General features: G+C 45.9%; 1 protein-coding gene across 2 annotated transcripts; it reads right to left on the minus strand.

The window, feature by feature from the left end:
• Positions 1-1,542: 1,542 nt before the first annotated feature.
• On the minus strand, positions 1,543-20,598 carry LOC148322003 (peripheral myelin protein 22-like). Of its 2 annotated transcripts, none has more exons than XM_088317823.1 (5): positions 20,286-20,598; positions 4,041-4,130; positions 3,299-3,392; positions 3,053-3,193; positions 1,543-2,350 (listed from the first exon to the last, which is right to left on the minus strand). In XM_088317823.1, the coding sequence occupies exons 2-5, from the start codon at positions 4,116-4,118 to the stop codon at positions 2,193-2,195; spliced, it is 471 nt and encodes a 156-aa protein (XP_088173949.1). In that variant the 5' UTR covers positions 4,119-4,130; positions 20,286-20,598; the 3' UTR covers positions 1,543-2,192. The 2 variants fall into 2 exon arrangements, with proteins under 2 accessions (XP_088173949.1, XP_088173948.1); XM_088317822.1 differs by lacking the exon at positions 20,286-20,598 and adding an exon at positions 4,729-4,937.
• Positions 20,599-20,828: the final 230 nt, after the last annotated feature.

A 20,828-nucleotide genomic window follows, 5' to 3' on the forward strand; every position in this document is an offset into this window, starting at 1 on the left:
TTTCGATCCTCTGCTTGCATCCGATTATTGGAAGTGCAGCAAGGGTGGCAAAAAAAAAAAAAGTCAGGTGCTATGCGCAAGTTTGCCCGGAACTCGTCGGCGTTGCCGTCAAAGTGGGCTCATGTGAATTAGCAAGACATAAAGGGCGGCCAGGAGACGGCCTTTAATTTAGGCCCGACATTTATAGGCGTGATGAAATCAGCGCTGAATAAAAGCGGGCCCGCCCCTTTTCTTCACGAAGGCGGCCGAACGTGCTGAGAAACAACAAAGGCAGCGGGACGGATGGGAAGAAGAGCGAGTGGTCACGCGACGTCCCCATCGGAGGCGCCATCAGCCGGCTCCATTGTGGATTTTGCCGCGGCGTCACCACCGGAACCGATCGAGCCGACGCCGAGCCGGCCGCGCAAACACAAACGCCTTCCACAAACATTTTGCCTGGCGTGATTAGGAATGAGCAGAACCTGACAAAGCGCTTTTGCACATTCAAAGCCTTCACAGAGGCGGATGCCACCTGAGTCGCTCTGCCTGCGACCTTTCTGCCTTCTTTGCTTGTCGCTGATCTTTTTCAAGGACGGTGAATGGATTCGGATTAAGGATGGATGACACGGAACGAGGCGTACCAAACAACTTCAGTTTGCAAACCGTAACAGAGGCGGGATGACATCAAAAAACATAAAAATTATAAATATAGTGTCTCTTTTGTAAGTGAGCAAAGGTTCAAGTTCAGTAGTGGACAAAATCATTCTGCTAACTTCTGTATTCCTCCCACTCGCTCCGATTTAAATTCAGCTTTGTGTCTACTTTTGTCCCACAGCTCCAAACTCTTCAAGTTTGTCTCTGATGCTCAAACGTGAAACACATCTAAAAGTGCTTTTGATCACAGGCACAATCCTCTCTCAATAATCCACACTGGTGCCAACTCGTGAGCAGATTAATGTCATGTTACTTCTCTGTCTTTGTGCGTTGCCAACGAAAAAAAAAGCACAAAGTTGGGAAAGCGACATTTCTAGCATGGATGTTGGAGCAGAACATTTCTTAAACATGTGTCACTGAACAATGTCTTCGATCTATATTTTTAGGACATGCGGTTCAGATAATGCAGTCATTTATAGTTTGCGAGATTTAAAAAAAAAGTTTAGGGGTCGTTTTTAAAAGTGTGTTGATGGCTCCCTCTAGTGGCCAGAACTAGTCATTGCGTTTGTAAAGGATTTTTATTCCTTTTTACTCGATTACGTTTTCTCCACGACGACGGAATCCGAATTTGTACATGGGCAAATCGGAATGATTAAATTAACGTCAGTATTTGTCTAGGTCATAAATAAAAGACAATCCAAGAAAAACTTGGCCAAGTGCACGTGTTTTCTTGTGCCATGAAACGTCGTAAATTATAAAACAAGCATTGTCATTCATATCATCATCGACATAAATTCAACGTAATCTTACGTAGTGAATAAAATATTTACAGACTATAAATATCTAAAATTTTGAAATAATTTTGCTAGCATAGTTGTATTAACAACACAACTTGAAGCAATATTTTTTTAATCAAGTGAAGTTTTATTTAGAAGAATACTGACAATACTTGAAACAAAGCGAATTAATCACAAGACACGACACGCATAGTAGATACGCAAACAAGAAAGAGGCTATACATTTCAAGAATAGTACATTTTGTTGTTTTTTTTAAAAGCACCATTTTATCAAAACTAAAATGCAACATTTTAATTTGGAGTATCAAGTAACAAACACGCTCTCAAAAAAAAAAGAGACTTCATGATGCAATTGTTAGGAGTTCCTTCAGGAAGTACACATTTTTCAAAGCATTAAAAAAAAAAGGCACAATAAAACAGGAAGCGTAATATCTGGCGGACAAAGCGACACTTCTTTGGCACAGCTGCATGACGTGTGAGAGAAACACACACTCTTCTTGACAAACAACGAGGGAGACAATGTTAACGACGACGACAACACTATGTACAACACGCGGAATGTAAAAATGCTATAAATATGTCTAAAAACCACAGACGGAGCTACGTACATCATCTTTGTACTTGGGAAAGCCACGGCAAGTTTGGACCCGCGTTTGGGCGACGCTTGCGGCGTGCTCGTGATGTCAGTCTGTTTGTTGTTGGTCTGCGGCCAATAGGCACAGTGCGACGCCTCCTCCTGGAGCTCCTCCGCCACGCCCTCCCTCATTCCTTCTTCCTCAGCACGATGTAGATGAGGCCGCTGACGAGGCAGAGCGGGAACGCCACCCAGGCCAGCACGTAGGCGTAGCCGAACTGCGACTCGGGCAAGTCGTCCGTCCGCATCACCGTGTAGATGATGGCGCCGCACATCACAAACAGACCTACAATCGGCACGTAGGGGACCACGTTTGTTGCGCTTTTCGCAATGCGTCCCGTGCAAAATGCAATTTGGAAACGGCAAAGTTTTTCTTTTGGTTTTTTTCTACAATTAGTAAATAAAAGCACTGATTTGTTTGCATTCCTCTTGCAGTCTGACTTGTGATTTACTGATGCCGCACTTGATTGGTCGAATTTTTGCAGAACACTTAAAGGACGGCAAGTGTTTCCCGATTGAACAACTTTAATTCAACTCAATAAACTGTCTAAGCTATTAATTCACATTTCCTTTGCCTAAAAAAACATTTGTGTTTCATAAATGTGATTATTTATTGTAATATAGATATGCAAGGGAAGAGGACCGTGACCAAAGTAATGTCAAACTAAATTGTAATTTTGTGGAGGAGGAAAATGCATTCCGATTGTTTTTCTAAATTTTTCACCCCGAGTAGACAATGAACATTTCTTCCAAATAGCAGCCAAGGGCTTGCCTCAAGCTGTTTATTGTCACGCCCACTTGAAGCTTACGGTCAAACCATTTTATTCACCAACTCGCCAAATATTTTTGGAAGTCCATTATTTTCGTGACAACTGTATCGTCATAAACTGCTTTCACATGCACTCCTTTTGCCTCGTTTGGTGTTGAAGGGGACAATAAAACGGGCGACCCCGCCCAGGTTCGACTTTGCACACGATTGAGTACTCACTGGCCAAGATCTGGAAGATGGCGGTGAAGAAGAAGCGACCGCCCTTCACCAGTTTGAACAACTGGAACACGAACGCCACTAGCGAGAAGAAGCAGAAGAGCACGGCCAGGATCATCAGGGCCTGCACCGCCTGGATCCAATCTGGTCCACATAACACACCACATTACATCATCAGACAGACACACACGGGCGGGCGTGCGTGCGTGCGTGCGTGCCGATGATGCTTTTGCATATGGAGTGGCAAACCTTCGTTGCTGGCGGGAGTGCACTGATAGGCGACATCGTTGCTCAGGCAGTTGTACCACAGGTCCTTGCTAATGCTGCCACCTACAGTCCAGGCCTGGTAACAACAACAACAACATCAAGACGCTTTCAGGTTAAAGTACACTTTTAGAGCAATGGAGTAAGAAGGAGGCGGGGTTTGTATGGGGGGTGCCCAGGTCATCTGGTCAAATTGTTAGCCAATAGTCAAGTGCTGCACCACGCTCTCAACAGTATATATTTTTAAAACTACTACAGTCAATAACAAGATCAATCAAGTACTTCACTTCATTCAAAAATAGTAGGTTTTCAAGGAAATACAAAAATAATACAATACACAAATATATACTATAATTATAAATGGCATCATCAAGCATGGAAAGAATAATGGGATAAAAAAAGGATTAAAATAAATCCTAAACACCCACTATATACATATATATATATATATACACACACATACACAGAATATAATATAGATATATTCTAAAATACATATATAAGTTAACTTGACACCAAGAAAAATGTAAGAGTAAATACATATTTAAATTCATATAGTTTACAGTTTATCATTACACAGTGAACAGTGTAGTAGTAACTAATACTTTATGCAGTAAGTGATACTTTATTTTGGAAGGTGAGAAAATAAATACAGACACGGAAGAGAGTAAATCAAATTGGATGAAGACATTCCAAAGAGTAGAACAATGCACGAAACCAGACTTACACTTGCTGCAGTGGAAACAATGAGAAGGATGAGGATGATAAGGTGCAGAATGAGCACTCCAAGCAGGATGAGCAGCATTTTCAAGTATTTCTACCAGGAAACAAACAGAAAGAGAAACTGGATGTGACATTGAAATACTGAACATTGAAAAAAAAAAAAGAAAAAAACGTCAGTGCACTTGCGGGCTTGCGCCGATAGATGGCGACATTTCCTGACTTGTGGCCATGAACCGCAATGTTTACTTCTACAAGTTAAGTATCCTCTTACACCGCCAACGTCAAAAGTGCAAACTACGGGGAAATGTCCAGTTTAGAGTGTTACTTTATATCCGTACTCGAACGTCGGGGTAGGAAAATATAATCATATAATTAGTACATCAAACTCAAGAAAGTTTGGAAGCGGAAAAAAAAGTGAGCCTGCGTGGAAATTCGAAAGAGACGATGGAAACTCGAACAAACACCATTAGTTTCCTATAAAGAGATAAAAGAGCGCTTTAAATCATTCGTCTAATATTTAACGATGTCCAAAAAGTTCGCGTTAAAGTCCAGGGAGAAGTGGGGAAGTTCCTGCTGCGTGGTTGGGAAAAGAGGGGAGGGGGGGGAAGGGAGCGGGGGGAAAAAAACCCGAAAAAAACAACACAACAGTTGCAAAAACGACGCAAAAAGTCCTTAAACATGTCCCAACTTACAAAAAGTCAACGTTTCCGTGAAAGGGGGAAAGAAAGCAAAATGTCGTGAGGATCTCGAGCGTCTTGCTCGCTCGCTCGCTGCTATTCCAGATGTGACTCGCACGCCCCACTCGCACTTTTTCTGGGCCGCGCTGCACAACAGAACACCGCCCTGCAGGGGCCTGCACGTCACACACCAGCACGATCCACTCCAATCCGATTCCAGCCACAATACGCACACGCACACACACACGCACGCGCGCAGACACACTCCTTTCTTTCGTTTTTTTTCTCTCTCTCCCTCAACTCTTCTTCCCGCCCGAGCAACTCCTCTGGACAGCCCTCCAAAGGATTTGTGTGTTCCCCATTATTGCACTTCCATTAAAAACACATTTCTATGAGTCAAACTGTCAAATTCCTGCGTTATCACTCACACTTTTTAGGTACACATTGTGCCTGTTTGCTTGCTTGCAAGCCACTTGGGAAATTTAGAGGAGAGAAAGAAAGAAAAAAAAGACCTGGATACCATTTTGACCATCGACACGAAATTTTGTCCTGCGATGACTTGATGCACGCCGCAATAGTGTCAAGGAGTTATGCATGCCTGAAATTTCACATGACCGTTGAGCGTTTTGTTTGGAAGTGGGGGCCAGGCACCACATTTAAGTTGAATGACAAAGTTTTCAAACCATGGGAATAAAAAAAAAAAAAAGAATTAAAAACAACGAGGTAGGCACACGGAAAAAAAGTGGTGAGTAAGCATGCAAAATGAAAGACAAAGTCAGCCATTTTGAGCTGAATTCCGGGTTTCTCCCACTTGGGGAATTCCTTTGCAAACCAGTTGAACTAAAACGTGATTTGGAACAACTGCACCAGCAAATGCATGCACACCGACATGAAACATCAGCTGATGAAGACGAGTCACACCATCAGGTGACGCTCGGAAGAAGGCGAAAGTCATGTCAGGAAAATGAAATGAAAAAAACGGACCAGATTCATTCTAAATCAGAGACAGAATCAACTTTATTGAGTGGACACGCGCACACATAGCCAAGACTTCCGCTAACAACCCAGGCTAAACTGAGCTCCTCCCCAAAATGCAAAACCTTAAAGCGACAGCAGACCTCCTTGACACCGATTACCAACTTCCGATTGAAGCGAAGAACTGAGGAGAGGAGAGAGTCCAAAGAAAAAAACGTCCTCACTTGGTAAACATGACCAATGTGCGCGACTGACTTTGGGTTGTCGGGTGGAGACGGTGCCCGGCGACCCGACGCAGCTGCAAACATGATGCAACTGCGCTCGTGCTCGGCTCGCAACGCGATGACGCAATACGACTTTCAGATTCTGTGGAAGTCCACTCAAGTGCTCAAAATGTTACAAAATGTTAACGTGCTCAAAGTTATTTGTGGCCATTTTGGAATCCGACGACGCCATAAATTTCATGTCGGGACAATTAAAAATTCGGCTTTCAAAACTCAACCGGAGGCCTTTTGTTGCTCAACGCAATTGTTCACGGTTTTGGTTACACGGTGAAAAGCTTTTTCTTTTTTTTTTTTTTTCTTTCTTACTAACAGACAACACGATCGCTCTAAAGCAAAAACACGTCTGGAAGTAACTAAAGTCGGAGACATTGTGCGGCGAAACGTGAAGCCGCCACGCCTCGTCTTTGCGGCATTTTAGGCGATTTGTGAGCAAACTGCGTGTTGTACGTCACGCAAAGACCACGTTCTCGCTCTCTTTCAGGTCCGTCGAAAAGATGACCTCAAGCAAAACGGCGGACCCAAAACCCAAGCACGTCGGGGGCGTGTCGTCCTAATTTGAACGGGAATTTTTTTTTTTTTTTCCCGGAGGTGACCATGAACTCGATCAGAAGGCAATCTGACGCCTCGGGTTTGTTCTCGCTAATCTGAAGGGCTTCGCATCACCCGACTGCGCTCGGGATTCTTGCAACGTCAACGTGTCGACAATTTGGAAACGGTTCCGGCGTGAGTCACAGTTTCGGACCTTTGGATTGGACGTCTCAGGCCGAAGGAACTTTCACGCGTGTTTGGCGGGAACTTGTTTCAAATCGCTTTTGCATTCAAGTTTCCCGCCACGCGAGAGGCAACGCGTGTTGATCTCCATCTCGACACTTTTTGGTTGTGCGAAGCGCAAAGTCGCTCGAAGAACGTCGAGAGCGGAAACGTTCCTCTCGTCTAAAGTCGGCGGCGATGGCATCGAGCACACGCGCAACCCGACGGAGAATGTGACGCTCCGCCTCCGCCGCAGTTGAGGTGCCAGGCGAGCTCCTGGAGGCCAAACATTGTCGCGGGTTCCAAAGTTTCTCTTTGGGCAACCGCGAAGAGAAAAAGAGAACACGAACGTCATATTACGCCGCCGCCGTAAGGCTCCACAAGAATGTCAGCGTTTGATCGGGCTTCCACCTGCGCGAGGTTGATTGCGGCCGCGGGACTCCGGTCGACACTTCAACTGGACTTGGGATTTGGGTCAAAGCCCAACTGAGCTCCACTCAACTTTTTTTTTTACTTGGGAGATATTGAGAGGAATGACGGCACGCCCATCACGCTTCAGCTCGTCAAACATTTCAACTCTTTTTGCTTGAAGGCACATAAAGTGCGTTTTGACTTGTGACATTCGCAACGTGAAGAGTTGCCGTGGTAACGTGCACGTCTTTGAGTTTGCTCAAATAGTCCTGGAGGGAATTGAGTCGACGGTTTGGAATTGAGCTGCACAACAGCTGCGAATGAAAAAGAATGACGGCACCGTTGCCAAAGCGCGCCGGAGTCATTTGCGGGTCACGCAGTCACGCTTGGACGGTGCGGTCGCAGGCGCTCGCTCGTTCAGACAATTCTCGCTTGCCTCAACTAACTCAACTCTTGTGACAATGCACAAAAGCGGAAACAAATATTTGGAACATTTCTTCAATTGCGAGAGAACGTAATTCTGCGTTGCCCTTGGCCGAATGACTTTGGAATCGGACTTTGGCTCTCGTTGCACCGGTTTAGCGCAACGGCTGGACTCTGTTGCATTCCCTTTGGGATGAGGAAAGAATGACGGAACACCCCAATGACCCTTGACCTGCGGAATCACGTTGCCGAACGACGCCGGCTGAATGGACGGCCATGTCAACGGATCCGAGTGAAGCCTTTTCCGCTCACTTCCCTCCATTGCTGAAGACATTCCAGATGTGTTCTCAGCTTTTCAGCGTGCGTGTGTCGAATCCGATCTCCCGGGCCCGTGCCAATGCCTTAAAAGCTTGGCAATTGGGCCGCACTCGAGTGTCTTTGGTCGAGTGTCTCGTTGCGCTCGCTGGACTGCGTGACCTTCGGGAAGACAAAGAGACGTCACGATGGCCCGGTGACGAGTAGAAGAACTCACAAATTGGACTGCAGCGTCCTACGAAATAAACGGCCGATTGTTGGGATCCCAGGGCAGTTTTCTTGGTTCTGCTGTGGGTAAATTGGATCTTCTAAGTTGTGGTTCTACAAGCTGGACTTTGCTGTGTTGAGAAAGACAAAACAGTCGTAGAAGCGCCCTGACCATCCTCTGACGGAACTGGCGGCCATTTTGAAGGACCTGGAGTTTGACTTCATTCCAGGTGGCATGCGTGCGCGTGAGGCTCGGGTCCATCCTCAGAGTCCGCGCGGCCTTGCCGTGCCGCTCGTTTTGTGTTTGCGTTTGGCCACTTAGCGGCGATCAGATAAGGTCCTACAAAAGCACATCTGAAAGGGGGCGGGGCAGCTGCGGAACCCGCGTTGGAGGGATCGCACACTTCCCGAGAACTGTTGCCACTGCGCAACGCCGACGGCGGCTCGGCCGACCTGCCTCGGTGCGCTTTTGAAGCTCGACGAGCCGCGACGGGTGTCGGATCCGACGACGGACTGGTGGGCGTGGCTTTCATTTCTCTCCGCTGAGCAATGGCGGGACCCGCCCTCCCAGGCCGCGACAACACAATAAATCAGACACTCGAGCCGTGACGTGATGTGGCACCGGGCCGATCCCGAACATGTGCTCGCCATTAGTCGCTGGCTTCCTGTTGGAGGCGATGTCATCATCACATGACCTCACCGTCCGAGTGGCCGCAAAGGCGTTCCTTTGGAATCAAAGTCCGTCTTCGGATACATTCCGGCCTGTTTGGAAATCGACACCTTCGAGCCAACTACAACTCCCGGGGGAAGAAAAAAACAACTCTTGTCAGCTCGTTATCAGGAGTTTTTTTTGTTTTTTTTCTCCATTCCAGCGGCCTCTCCCAGTAGTGTGCGTGTCTTCTTTTGACAGCCTACAGCCGCATGCGTGCCCATATTTGGCTTTTACGCTTTTTTGACCAAAAATTTGGCGTCTTTGTTCGGAGGAAGCAAAAGCACTCACACTCTAAGGTTGGAAAGCAAAAGACGGAAAGTAAGACAAAGTAAAGAGTGACAAAATATTTGGACATGTCATGAGTTGTCGATAAAATACAGAATTGGAAGCGAAAATCTTTGCATTTCACTTAAAAATGTAACATAACAGATCTTTCATGGGAAGAATAGAAAAAATGGAATTTGGGGGGAAAAAAAAGAAGAATTTTTGGGGAGTCCAATATGGAATTTGCTTCAAATATTTTTTTTCTCTTTTGCATGTCTTTTAAGCTGAGATGACACCAAATTTGGTTGAGCATCCCGCCTCCACACACACACACACAATGGCAGCCCAGTGTGCGTGTGTGTGCATTAGCATTGCCGCATTCCTTCGTGGGGGGGCAACAACAGCATCAGTGTTTTGCAATCAGCTGCCACATTTCTTTTGCCGCCTCCTCATCCCGACTTATCACAACAACATCTTTCCGTTGATATGATGGCGCACAATATGAGTGCAACCCGTCTACGGTAATTTCTGCAAAAAGTAATATTTTGTCGTCATGTCTTGATCGCTTTTTCTTTCAATTTGTTTGTGTGAAAACACAGCGTGATGTTGTCCGACCCAATGTTGGCACACTGGCAGATCTGCGAGAGGGAGGGCGGCGCCATTGTGGGAGCGGTCACAGCCAACTTCAATCATGGCCGACTAACGCGTAAGTGTTTATCTGCAAAATGTGCTGAAATGCCATCTTTCAAGAGGGAAATTGGCATTTATGGCGAGAAAAAAAATGGTAATTAACAAGCTTTTCACGCGCCGAAAAGCGAAACGTCTGAGGTAAAATATTATTTCGAAGAAAAAAAAAGTTTGGATGACAAATTGGAAGCCTCGTGATCTGATTTTTGTCGCCAACTATTACGCTTTCCGGTAATCCTCCTTCACCGTTTTGAGAAGACGATCATGTTTCGCGACTTGTGCTCATGTCAACTTGTAAGACGTCCTTTACGTGAACGCTCTTGTGTTGGGACTCTAAACACCAAAGCCACAAAATGACACCGCAAAACCATGGGAAAAAGTTTCATATTGTCTTTCAACATTGAAGCGTAAACAAAGCTGCTGTCAGCATTCATCAGTCAACATGTGGCCAAAGGGGCCATAAAAGAGCAGATGTTGCACATCGTCGCCTACGATAAGGAAGGAAAAAAAAAAAAAAGGTCCGCGAGCTCACCAGTGACTTGTCCAACGTATACACACGTTCATGTTCGTGTGAAGACCCAACAGCTGGACCCGCACGTATGAGTTGTGGACCCTTTCGGACGGGCCGCCACGCCCCTCCCAGCTTGAGGAGGGATGCTGGGATGCTTTGTGACACTTGATGCGTTCCAGATGAGACCTGAACACCCCCCCAAACCCCCCAACCCCCGTCCCCGTCCCCATTCCCACCTCCACCCAACATGTGTCCCGCTTCAGGTCCCCTGAGGAAAAGGGTGTGGCGATCTTGAGCGAATCACGCAGCAAAAAAATGCTCACAATGACGGCAAAAGAATGCCGACATCATCCTTTGATTTAACAATCAACATCAAATTCCAAGCCATATATATATATATATATATATATATATATATATATATATATATATATATAGGGATATATTTCTTCGGCTTAGTGGTGAACAAGCAGGGGGCCTATTAAACATTTGCCAGCAAATACTTTTCACACTCACGCTTGATCATGATGCTGCTGTTAAATGAATGCTCTGCGTGTTCTGCGTGCTCGGGGTGGGGGTGTGTGTGTGGGTGTGAGTGTGTGTGTGTGTGAGTGGCTCAGCGGTGGGTGGTTTCCAAGGACGCTTGTTGATTGTTGCGGTCATGCGTTTGATTCGTGAATCTCTCCAGCCCGTAAATAAATAAATGAAGAAAACAAGCCAGTCAGGCTCCCTGAAATCGTCAGACTAGAACGACGTGAACGCTAACGTAGCAACACTTTTATCAGAAGCCGACACGAGTGTCAGCTTAGTTCCGTTTTTTAAAATTTTTTTAATTCAACTGACAATAACGACAACGCACAATTTTTTTTTTTATGCAACGCCGACATTGACAGTATGTGGCTGACTTTGGACTTTGGACGCTTTCGTGAGGCCAAAATGCAATCCGAAACCTGAAGGCGGGACTTCGGAGTCTTCCGTTGAATCATGAATCAATTGAAAGTTACGTCTCAATCGTTGAGTTCGCATTCTGTTACTTTCCAAGTGTGGGAAAGTTGTTGTTGGACGACGACTAACATGTCGAAATGTTCTTTTTTTCGGAGCGTCCAACGTGTGGCCCGGCAGCTTCAGAAAGCAGGCAGCAACATTTCCCTCACACACGCGACATGACGTCACACACGTCTCTCATACTGCAACAAAATACAACGCAATACAACAACACACTGCAATGCGATAACACACGATATGACGACGCACAACACACATTGTACAAAACACTTGAGTGCAACGCTTTCCTTCAGGAAAACAAACCACAAGTAAACTTCATCCTGCAACACGACACACAAACTGCGTGTCATTTATTTGCCAGCAAAATTGCGATCACAAGATCCCGTGTGAGTGTGAAAAAAGTATTTGTGTGCCTCTCCAATTTGTCTGTGCACACTGAACTACAACACAGTACCCTACAAACACGTGTGCGCGTGTGCGTGTGTGCAGTGTCCCGCCCACTCGTTGGTCACACCCAAGGCATCCCAAGCACGCAGCGCAGCAGCGCTCTGGAAAGGCGACCACACTGTGCATGCCTGCGGCCGCCAAATGGCCGACTTGTGTGTCGGCCGTTGTAAACAGTGCTGGGGGATCCGCGGACGAGAGCAGTGACCTCAAGCCCGCAAGGCCCCCGACACCCCCGCCCTCCCTTCCCGCCTTTCCTGGCGGGGGCCCCGCAGTTGCGGCCCCGCTGGAGAAAGCGGGATGATTACCTAAGCATGCCTCCTTGGGTTCCGCTCCTCCCGCCCGCTCGCTCTGATTTATACATTGGATCCATCCTCCTCAAACGCCCCGCGTCCGCGCTCGTGCATTCGCATTCTTCTCATGGAATGTGTGCGCTCAAGCCATGTTCACCTCTTCCTAATTTTCTCAAGTCACTTTTTACAGTCCGATCACCACCAATTCTCAGTTTTTTATTTCAGTTTGCTAGCTTAATGCTAATGCTAATGATGATCTATGCATTAATCTTTCAGCCAACACAAACGGTGCAGCAAGTAGACAGACAAGAGTAATTGCAGTCGTATATTATTTATCCTCTGCATCGAAAGGTTACAGTATGGACGGCAACGTCTCCGCACTCAAATACACGTCGAAATAACGTCCAGAGTCGCGATTTGAATCGCGACGCTCCAAATGGTCAGGCCGATGCGTTGGCTAGCCTGGGGTCCACAAGCGTGCCGCCATTTGTAAACCAGCTCGCCAGCTGCTTAGCTTTAGGCACGCCTCCACATCACATGAGAGCCACCGCAATGGAGCGTTTAGAACGTCAGTTCGACATTTCCATGCCACAGGCCCATTTCAATCTCGTGACACCAATGCGAGGGTGACGATTACACCACCCCGGGGAACCCCAAACGCTTTTTAGAAAAGGCAGACTGGCGATGTCGGAGAAGTCTCAATATTGACACCTTTCCTAGCTTTGTGAAAAATGATCATCATGATCCGCGTCTTCACATTGATGAATATCATTAACGCTTATTGATAACATTGAAAAGTCAAGCTTCTATGACGGCGTACGTTCGCTTGAAGTCACATGCAGCGAGCCGCCACAATCGAGAGTTTCAATCGGAATGAAAAACGCTGCAGGACGGTTTCAATCTTGTGACGCTAATGCGAGGATGTTCCCGTCATCTTTTTTGCGCCGCTTGTCACTCGGCATTAAAAACTGTTGTGTCCTGGCAATATATCATGTCTGTGATGTCCTTTTGTCAAAATACCCCAGGGCCTGTTACCATGGCAACCGGTCGTTCACCGTGATCGCGAACGAGGTGGCTTTGCAGATTTGCGGCGTTGATGTTAAATTTTGCAAAGCAGTTCCCCCGTCACGTGTCTCGTAAAAACCGAAGCGTCTCCACACTTTTGAGTGGAAACTCGCCGGTGGGTCTTTGATTTGTTTTTCTGGGTTTTCCGCCATTCTTGCATGAGTTCTTTTATTGTAAATTGTTCACACTCTTCACCGGCCGCCGATCCCGGCAATTTTAGAACCGTTTGCGGGGTTAGCGTACCCCACAAAGAGATTAAATACGGACGGTGACGACGAGGGCAATCCATTATGGGTGTTTTCAAATATCGATACTTGCCGCCAGGCTATCGATTATTTATCGCGACAGAGTTCGCAACAATTTATTGCAATATCGATTTTTTTTCCACCCCTAGTTCAAAGCACACGCCGTTAGGACTCATGATTGGATTTTAAGGAAACACTTTGTAGCTTGTCCCGCATCACAACACCATAAAAGTCAACGAAGGCGAGTACTAAGAGTGATGAACTACTGCACGATGCACTTTCAGAGAACGTTTTCCGCCTCCTTGAAACGCTCAAGTTGCGTTCTAAATCATACACGTGAGGGCGTGGCGGCGAGAAAACAAGACGTCGAAAAGAAGAAGGCTGCAGTGGAGCAGAGTGGGCGTCGGCCGTCTTTTGGCGACCCTCCCTCCAGTCATGCGTGCGTCCCTCCGGGCTGAGCTGGACGGGACAGAGAGAGGCGAGGCGAGGCGGAAACGATTCCGGGATAAATTGATGCCATGTGTGTTTGTTATTTGAGGTTTTGTTTGTCATTGACAGAAGGCGCTTAAGTTGTGTGCTTTTCTTGTCAGCAAATTAGCTTTGGAGGCTTCGCAGGTTGGAGAAATTCAAGCGGAAAAAGAACGATTTTCGCTTTGCTTTGCTTTTCAATTCCACCTCAAAGTGTCAATCCAGAGCCAACATTTGGATTGTGTCATCGATATTCTCAAGTCCATCAAGTCATTTCTGAAGCTGCAACTAACAGTTGCAATTCAAATCGCTTTTTCACTTCATCCATAACTTGGATCGAAAATCTCATGATTACCATCCGGTTTGTGAAAAACTGAAAATTATTCGCAATGAACCGAGCAGAAAAGACACAAATTGAATTCAGTTCCTGGTTTGGTTCGACCATTGCATTTCCAAAGTAAAAGTCGATGCTTGCAAACGTTGCAAAAAGTCCTCCGTCTTGACAAAAAAAAAGAAAAAAGATCATCGATCTGCATTCACGGAGGGCAACAGAAATCGAACAACATGGTCACTGAACGATGATTCGATTATCAAAAGAACACCGAAAAGTGAATTGTTGCTCCTCAGTGAGGTCAACGAATGTCAATAATCTGCAAAGATTTGAGCTTGGTTGCCTCCAATCCAAGTCAGCTCAAGTCTGATCATCAAAATGTCTCTGAAAACGTTTCCTGAGTGACAATTGTTTGTGACAAAGTCTTAATTGACTTCGAAGAAAATAAGAAGGTGTCTGCCGTGCCCAACATTGGCCCTCTGTCGTCATCTCCTAAAGAAGATGAAGTGGAAGAGGGACTGAAGGTTCAAAGTTCAACGCTGGCCTGATGGGATGTGACCCTTTGTGATCTCTCCCTTCCTGGCAAGCGACGCGGCGCGGCGCCGCGCTGTGGCCATGCGCCGGCGCTGGAAAACAACGAGGGCATTGTGCGCACACTTGGGGAGGCGCCAACATCCTCCTTGGCAGCGTGGGACTAACTTCTTCTTCTGGATTTTTATCGGCGAGTCGGCCGTTCCCACGAGTGCACGCGTATTTGACCGGCGTTTTATTACATATGAGACATACGTCGTCTACGACGGCTTCACCGAGTGCATCATCATCGGCAAGAGTTGCGGAAATGCTCGCCTTCAGGTTTGTTTTGTCCTAACTCCAAAGTCAAAAGTTTTACGGTCTGTGTGAAAGGGGAAATGGGCAGCGTGCCACCTCCGTGATGGCTCTGATGCTTCATCTGAAGCGGGAAACATCCCAAGTCCATTTCATTCCCCGATTCGGTGTGTTTATGTCAACAACTACGCAGTCAAAAGCAAGAAAGGAGCGGCTTTGATCGGCTCGTGTGACGCCGACGCGACATTTTGGCCTCTTCGGATAAAATTGATGCTGTTAGCGTTCATGCTAGCATTTCACATCGCCTCGTTTTTCTTTCCCTGATTTTTTTTTTTTTTGCTTTGACTCGCAAGCAAAAATTGGATCGTGGCAGTGAAGTCAAATCACTTCACATCAAGCAGAAGCTTAGAAGACATTGAACAATTTAGTTTATTGCCACGTCCAGTTTGAAGTTACACTAAAGATAGAACGCAGAATGACGCCTCGTGTATTTCAAGCAACCAAACAACGTTGCCTCAAATGACCTCCTAGCTTAATGCTAAGATGGAATGCAAAATGCCATAGACGGGCTAATGAAACTAGTACGTTAAAACCTAAAGCAACACTTGTGGTCCGACAACATGATAGTCACAGGCACATATTCTTTATCATCTGCAAAAAAACTGGCCGTGGGTCCAAATTCGTCTGGCGCTAAGACGTAAAAGTGGAGGAATGGAGCGTGTACTCATTCCGTCAGTCAACCAAGCGCGGGTGACCCCTTGATGAGCCCGCCACCCCTTGCCCATCCCCCGCCGACCATTCGTCATAAGCCACGCCCACCCGCCCCAGTGTGCTCACGGCTGAGTGGATGTCAGGCCAGACCTCGGGAAGACAGCGAGGGCGAGTCGTCGAGCGGGCTGACGCAGACAGACGCGGAGGATGGAAACATCAAGCCAAGTGACTCATCGTTTCTGCGCTCACGGCAAAAATGATAATCGGCGTTGCTGCTCGATGCAAAATCCACAATGAAATGTGCTCAGACTTTTCACCTACTTCACTTATTTGAAAGGAAATGCATTTGTGTCACCGTTGAAAACTTCTTTGCGTTCCACAAAAATTCCAGACAGCATATTTCTTGCCGTGGTGAAATTTGCGCATTTAAGGGAACATTTTGTACCGGTCTTGAATAATTGTGAAGAGTTGAAAAGGTTGACCCTCTAAGCATCAAACTGCCGCCGAGCAACATCGACAGAATGCCTTCATCGCAAACTGCTTTTGAAATTGAAAAAAAAAGAAGAAGAAAAAGCTTCCAAATCAACGGCTTCCAGACGACAGAGCAACATTGAGCAACCTGAAATAAATTAGGGTGAGGGACGACTGCGTTTAAAATGAAAATGAAATTGTTTGAGTGACTCGTGGACTCGTGCTTTGGTTAACGATTCGAATGTCGGCGACAAAAGTTGACACGAAGCCAACAATACGTGAACACGTCCAACGTATATTCTCATGTGTTCGGTATTTCTAGGCCATTTCCAGCGGTGAGCAGCTTTGGTTTTGCAAGATGGAAAAAGATATTTCAACAGTCGGGTCGGGCCCGAGGAGGAATGCGATGACACAATCGCGCCGAAATGCTGAAGTCATCCTGGAAGTGCTCGCGACTCGCAAACGATGGCGTTGCAAAACGCATGGAAGGCAAGGCAGAACTTCATTTTTCGACTCGCATCTGCCGGCGGACGCTCCACCCCTCACCCTTCCGTGTGTGTGGTCTGCAGGCTTTCCGAGGTGAAGAGGACAACACGGGCATGAAATGGTTCAATTTGCTTTTCCTGGTAAGGAAAAATACTCTGCTGGACTATAAGAGGTGGATTTTTAATCACGTTGAAAAAAAAAAAAAAACTACAATAAAAAGTGCCTCAACAGTTGGAATGAAATGTAAGAAAATAAAATACGCCGAGTATGTGTTTAACATGTAATCTATTATCCAAATAAGGTACATTTAATTGTTTCCACACATGGGTTATTTTCACACATTAACGTTTTGAAAATAGCTTGTCTGATAAAACTCGTAAAAGTTTTCCGCACTCAGCGGGAGCCTTGCTGCATTTTGTCGCCATCTAGTGGCATGCCGGGGACAAGGATAAAAAAAAAATTGACATGGAGGCGAGGTGCTTGATTTAGTCAGGCCAAAGTCGTGTCTAATCGAGACATGCGCTTTGCTGCCATCTTGTGGCAACTACGGGCAATTACCATCCTTTTTCTAGTGGCTGTCAAATGTCTCTCTCACACTCTCACACACACCTTAGAGTGGCTTGAAAATTGTGAAAAAAAAAGTTTCATTTGACTCACTTTGTGTTCATGTGTGTTTCTGAACATGTATTTGGGGAGTTGTTTATTTGTTGGTGGACGCAGGGAGGGCTATTTCAGTACAGGCGCTATCTCCGGGGACATTCGAGGACGGTGGGAAGAGACAAGGGGGGGTGGGGTGGGGGGGTGGGGGAGTTGGAAAGTGTTTCCTAAAGATAAACTTTGTTTGGGGACTGAACTTGGCCACGTTGTGGAATTTTGACAAAGACAAACGGCGGCGGAGTCACTCGCGCCGTTTCTCTTTAATGAACGGCTAAGTGTGTCATCGCATTTGAAATACAGTCGAAGGCATGGAAGTGGATGCGAGGAGGGCACGAGAGGATACGACGAAACGGGGCCTCTCTGAATAAAACATGAACATCTCGGAAACACTGAAGATTCATTTGTGGCCGTAAAACATCTGAGCCTTCTTCACATTTGCTCCATTTCACCCTCGATAAGTGTCGCGTGACGTCACCGATACGTTCACATGGGAAAGGATGTTCGGGTTGCCTCACTCGCGACCATAAACACACACTTGGCGCTTTCTCACTGGTGGCACACAAACGGTTGGCAACAAGCCCATTGAGGAGAAAAACTTCACAGATGTCTGCATCCAAATTAAGGGAATCTGATTTAAAGTCCCCAAAATGCAGTTATGCAAACAAAATTTTTGCACCCCAAAAGTGATGCATAAGACACACAGACAAGTATCTGATTTGTGGTCCCCAATCGTGTGGAATACAAGAAAAGCGTGTGAATGGTTGGTTATCTTTGTGTGCCCTGTGATTGGCCGACAACCAGTTCAGGGTGTGACCCCGCCTACTGCCTGTAGACAGCCGGGAAGCTCTTCAACACGCCCGCAACCCTCATGAGGATAATGGAGGCATGGATGAAGTGGTGAATGCTCACCCATACAGACACACACATACAGATCTACATGGTATTATGAGTACCTGATATGTGGTGATGTAACAGATTTTTGTTCCCCAAGAGTGATGGGCAACCCAGACACACTACAAATGAGGACCTGATTTGTGGTCCCCAAAATGCGCTTGTGTGAACAGATTTTTGTTCCCACGAGTGATGAATACCATAACACAAACGCACGCACACCCACATACACATACCTGAACTCCAATTATGGGGACCTGATTTGTGCTCCTAAAAACATGCTTGTGTACACAGATTTTTCTCCCTCAAGAGTGATGAAATCCAGAAAACACCCACGCACACGCACACACATGCATACAAGACACACTTTTTTGCTGTTTGTTTCTCACCCATTAAAATAAAGGGCTTGCAAAAATGCTGCTCCAAACTTAAATAGAAATAAAATGCTTGAGTTGCCAGGGGGAGTGGTCTGGATCGTGTGTGCGTGTGTGTGTGGGAGGGATGGGCCAAAAAAGAGAGCAAAGCCAGTCCAAAAAAAAAATGGCAGTATATGAACAATCTTGTATTCAGTTTCTTTTCTCCCCCACCCCACCCTAACTTTTCACTTCCTGTCTCTTTTTCTTTCCTCCCCCACTCTCGCCACCCCACCCCACCCCAGCCCCCCCGCCCACCTTCCACAGCTCACCAGGCAGGTTGTTTAATTCTTTCCAGATTGCGGCATGCCGTCCGTCTTTCCTGGAAGAGCTCACCAGTCTGCTGATGGAATTTTGCAGGAAAAAAGGGGCTCCGCCAGTGTTGAGCCTGGGGGTGGGGGGCTTTTGACATAATAAACCCAAAGGCCTCCTATTGGTGGCCCTGCGAAACGACAGCCTAAAGTGAAGATAACTTGAGTTGGGAGTGGGACACGAAACAGCTGCATGGTGGGTGGGCTCTGGTTACAATGACTCTTCTTTTTTCAGGAAGAAGTAGTAAATGTGAAGAAAAAATGTTGCCTCACATTTCAACGTGATGACGTCATTTATGAGCAACAACATTTGACAGTAAATGATGCAACACTTTTGACAAAACCAATCTTCACACGTTCCATTTGTGAAGCTCTGAATGAAGACATACAACAAATGCACACGCTCGCTTTTAAAGCACACTCCAAACCAGCAGACAGAAGCTCCCTGTGACCACTAGATGGCAGTAGACAACAAGCCGTCCTGCAGCAAGAAGTTGGAAGAAGGGGGAGGCCAAACAATCCAACAACACTAAATTAGATGAGCAAACAAGACAATAAAACAAAAAACTAGCAATGCATAAAGAAGAATAACAGCGACAAACGGAACGATTAATAGCGCAGCTGCTGCGTATTGACCGCCAGAAATCAATTTAAACGGTCTGCTGTTATCACCGGGCTGAGAATAATGACATTTTTAGCCCCTGTTGACAAATTGGATGCTGGTGTAATGTGACATCAGCAAATGGAAGGTCCACAAAAGTGGGCTAGAACGATTGAAAAAGCGAATGCAGGTTCCAGGTAAAGGTTTCACGCTTAGACACGCTGGGCCAGATTCCCGGTGGCCAGTGCACCCCTGGTTGCGCTACAACCGTCATGTTCTTTTTGTTCCACAAAATAAAAAGGCTGAATAGGAACGAGTTCAAAGGCACAAAGCAGGTGAGTGGCGACTTTGCAATGCAAACCCAAGCCCAGTTTGACGTCAATTTCAGTCGACAGCAGAGGGCAGTAGAAGGCCAAAATGGAAGTCCTCTGATAGACAATCGTTCTGCTTAATTCATGTTCCACAAACGCAATAATTATCAGAATACGGTGCTTAGACTAATGGGCTGAATCTAAGTTTTTTTTTTTTTTTTTGCCTTGAGTTGCCCTTTAAGTGACCTAATCCACCTCTTAATACATCATCGTGGAAAAATAACATATCAAAACACATTAAAACTATGCACAGCATACAGAGCAACGGAGTCATTGTGTGTATTTGAGGATAAATATCGTCATTAATAAAGAAAGCTACGCGAGTTAAACCTTCCATATCACTAACTCCAGATCTCTACATTACAGTAGAACAAAAATAGACAATATCTATTTGCCAAGATGACAAAAACAAATAAAAAAAAAAAATAGAAAATACCGTACTCACCGCAGATGCTTGTTATTTATAGAAAATATCCATTCCCTTTGGCTAACTTTCTGTGTTGCCCAGTCAAAGCTAGCTAGCTAGCTTGCAAGCTAGTCCTGGAAGTGCCTAAAAAAAAAGAATTGTTGTAGCAGTTTTTTTATGCCAGCAGATAACACGTCACACAAAATCGCTGGTCCAGAATCCAAATTGTCTTCATCGTCATTGGAAAAGTGTTTCCAAACGGGCTTCATTTGGGAAAATCCCCTCCTGGGAGTCTGTCAGTTGAACTTGAGCAATTGACCCAAAATGACTGCTTCACATCCGAATGGCTGACTTCCTGTTTGAATTTACCAATCAGAGTGGGAGACTCTCCCACTTTACAATGTTGCAAATGAAGATCTTTTTTTTTTTTTTTTAACAGCCCATTTAGGCACAAAATGGAGAGAATTTAACTTGACTCTTCTGTTTCGCATCCCCGCTTCAGTTTTGTGTTAGGGGAGAATTCACCTGAAATGGAAAAAAAATTTGGAACCTTCAGTGGGTAAACTCGTAGTTATAATCAAG

This window comes from Idiotropiscis lumnitzeri, chromosome 15 (genome assembly GCF_059441095.1).
Source record: "Idiotropiscis lumnitzeri isolate Australia: NSW breed Sydney's pygmy pipehorse chromosome 15, RoL_Ilum_1.0, whole genome shotgun sequence".
NCBI classification, from domain to species: Eukaryota; Metazoa; Chordata; class Actinopteri; order Syngnathiformes; family Syngnathidae; genus Idiotropiscis; species Idiotropiscis lumnitzeri.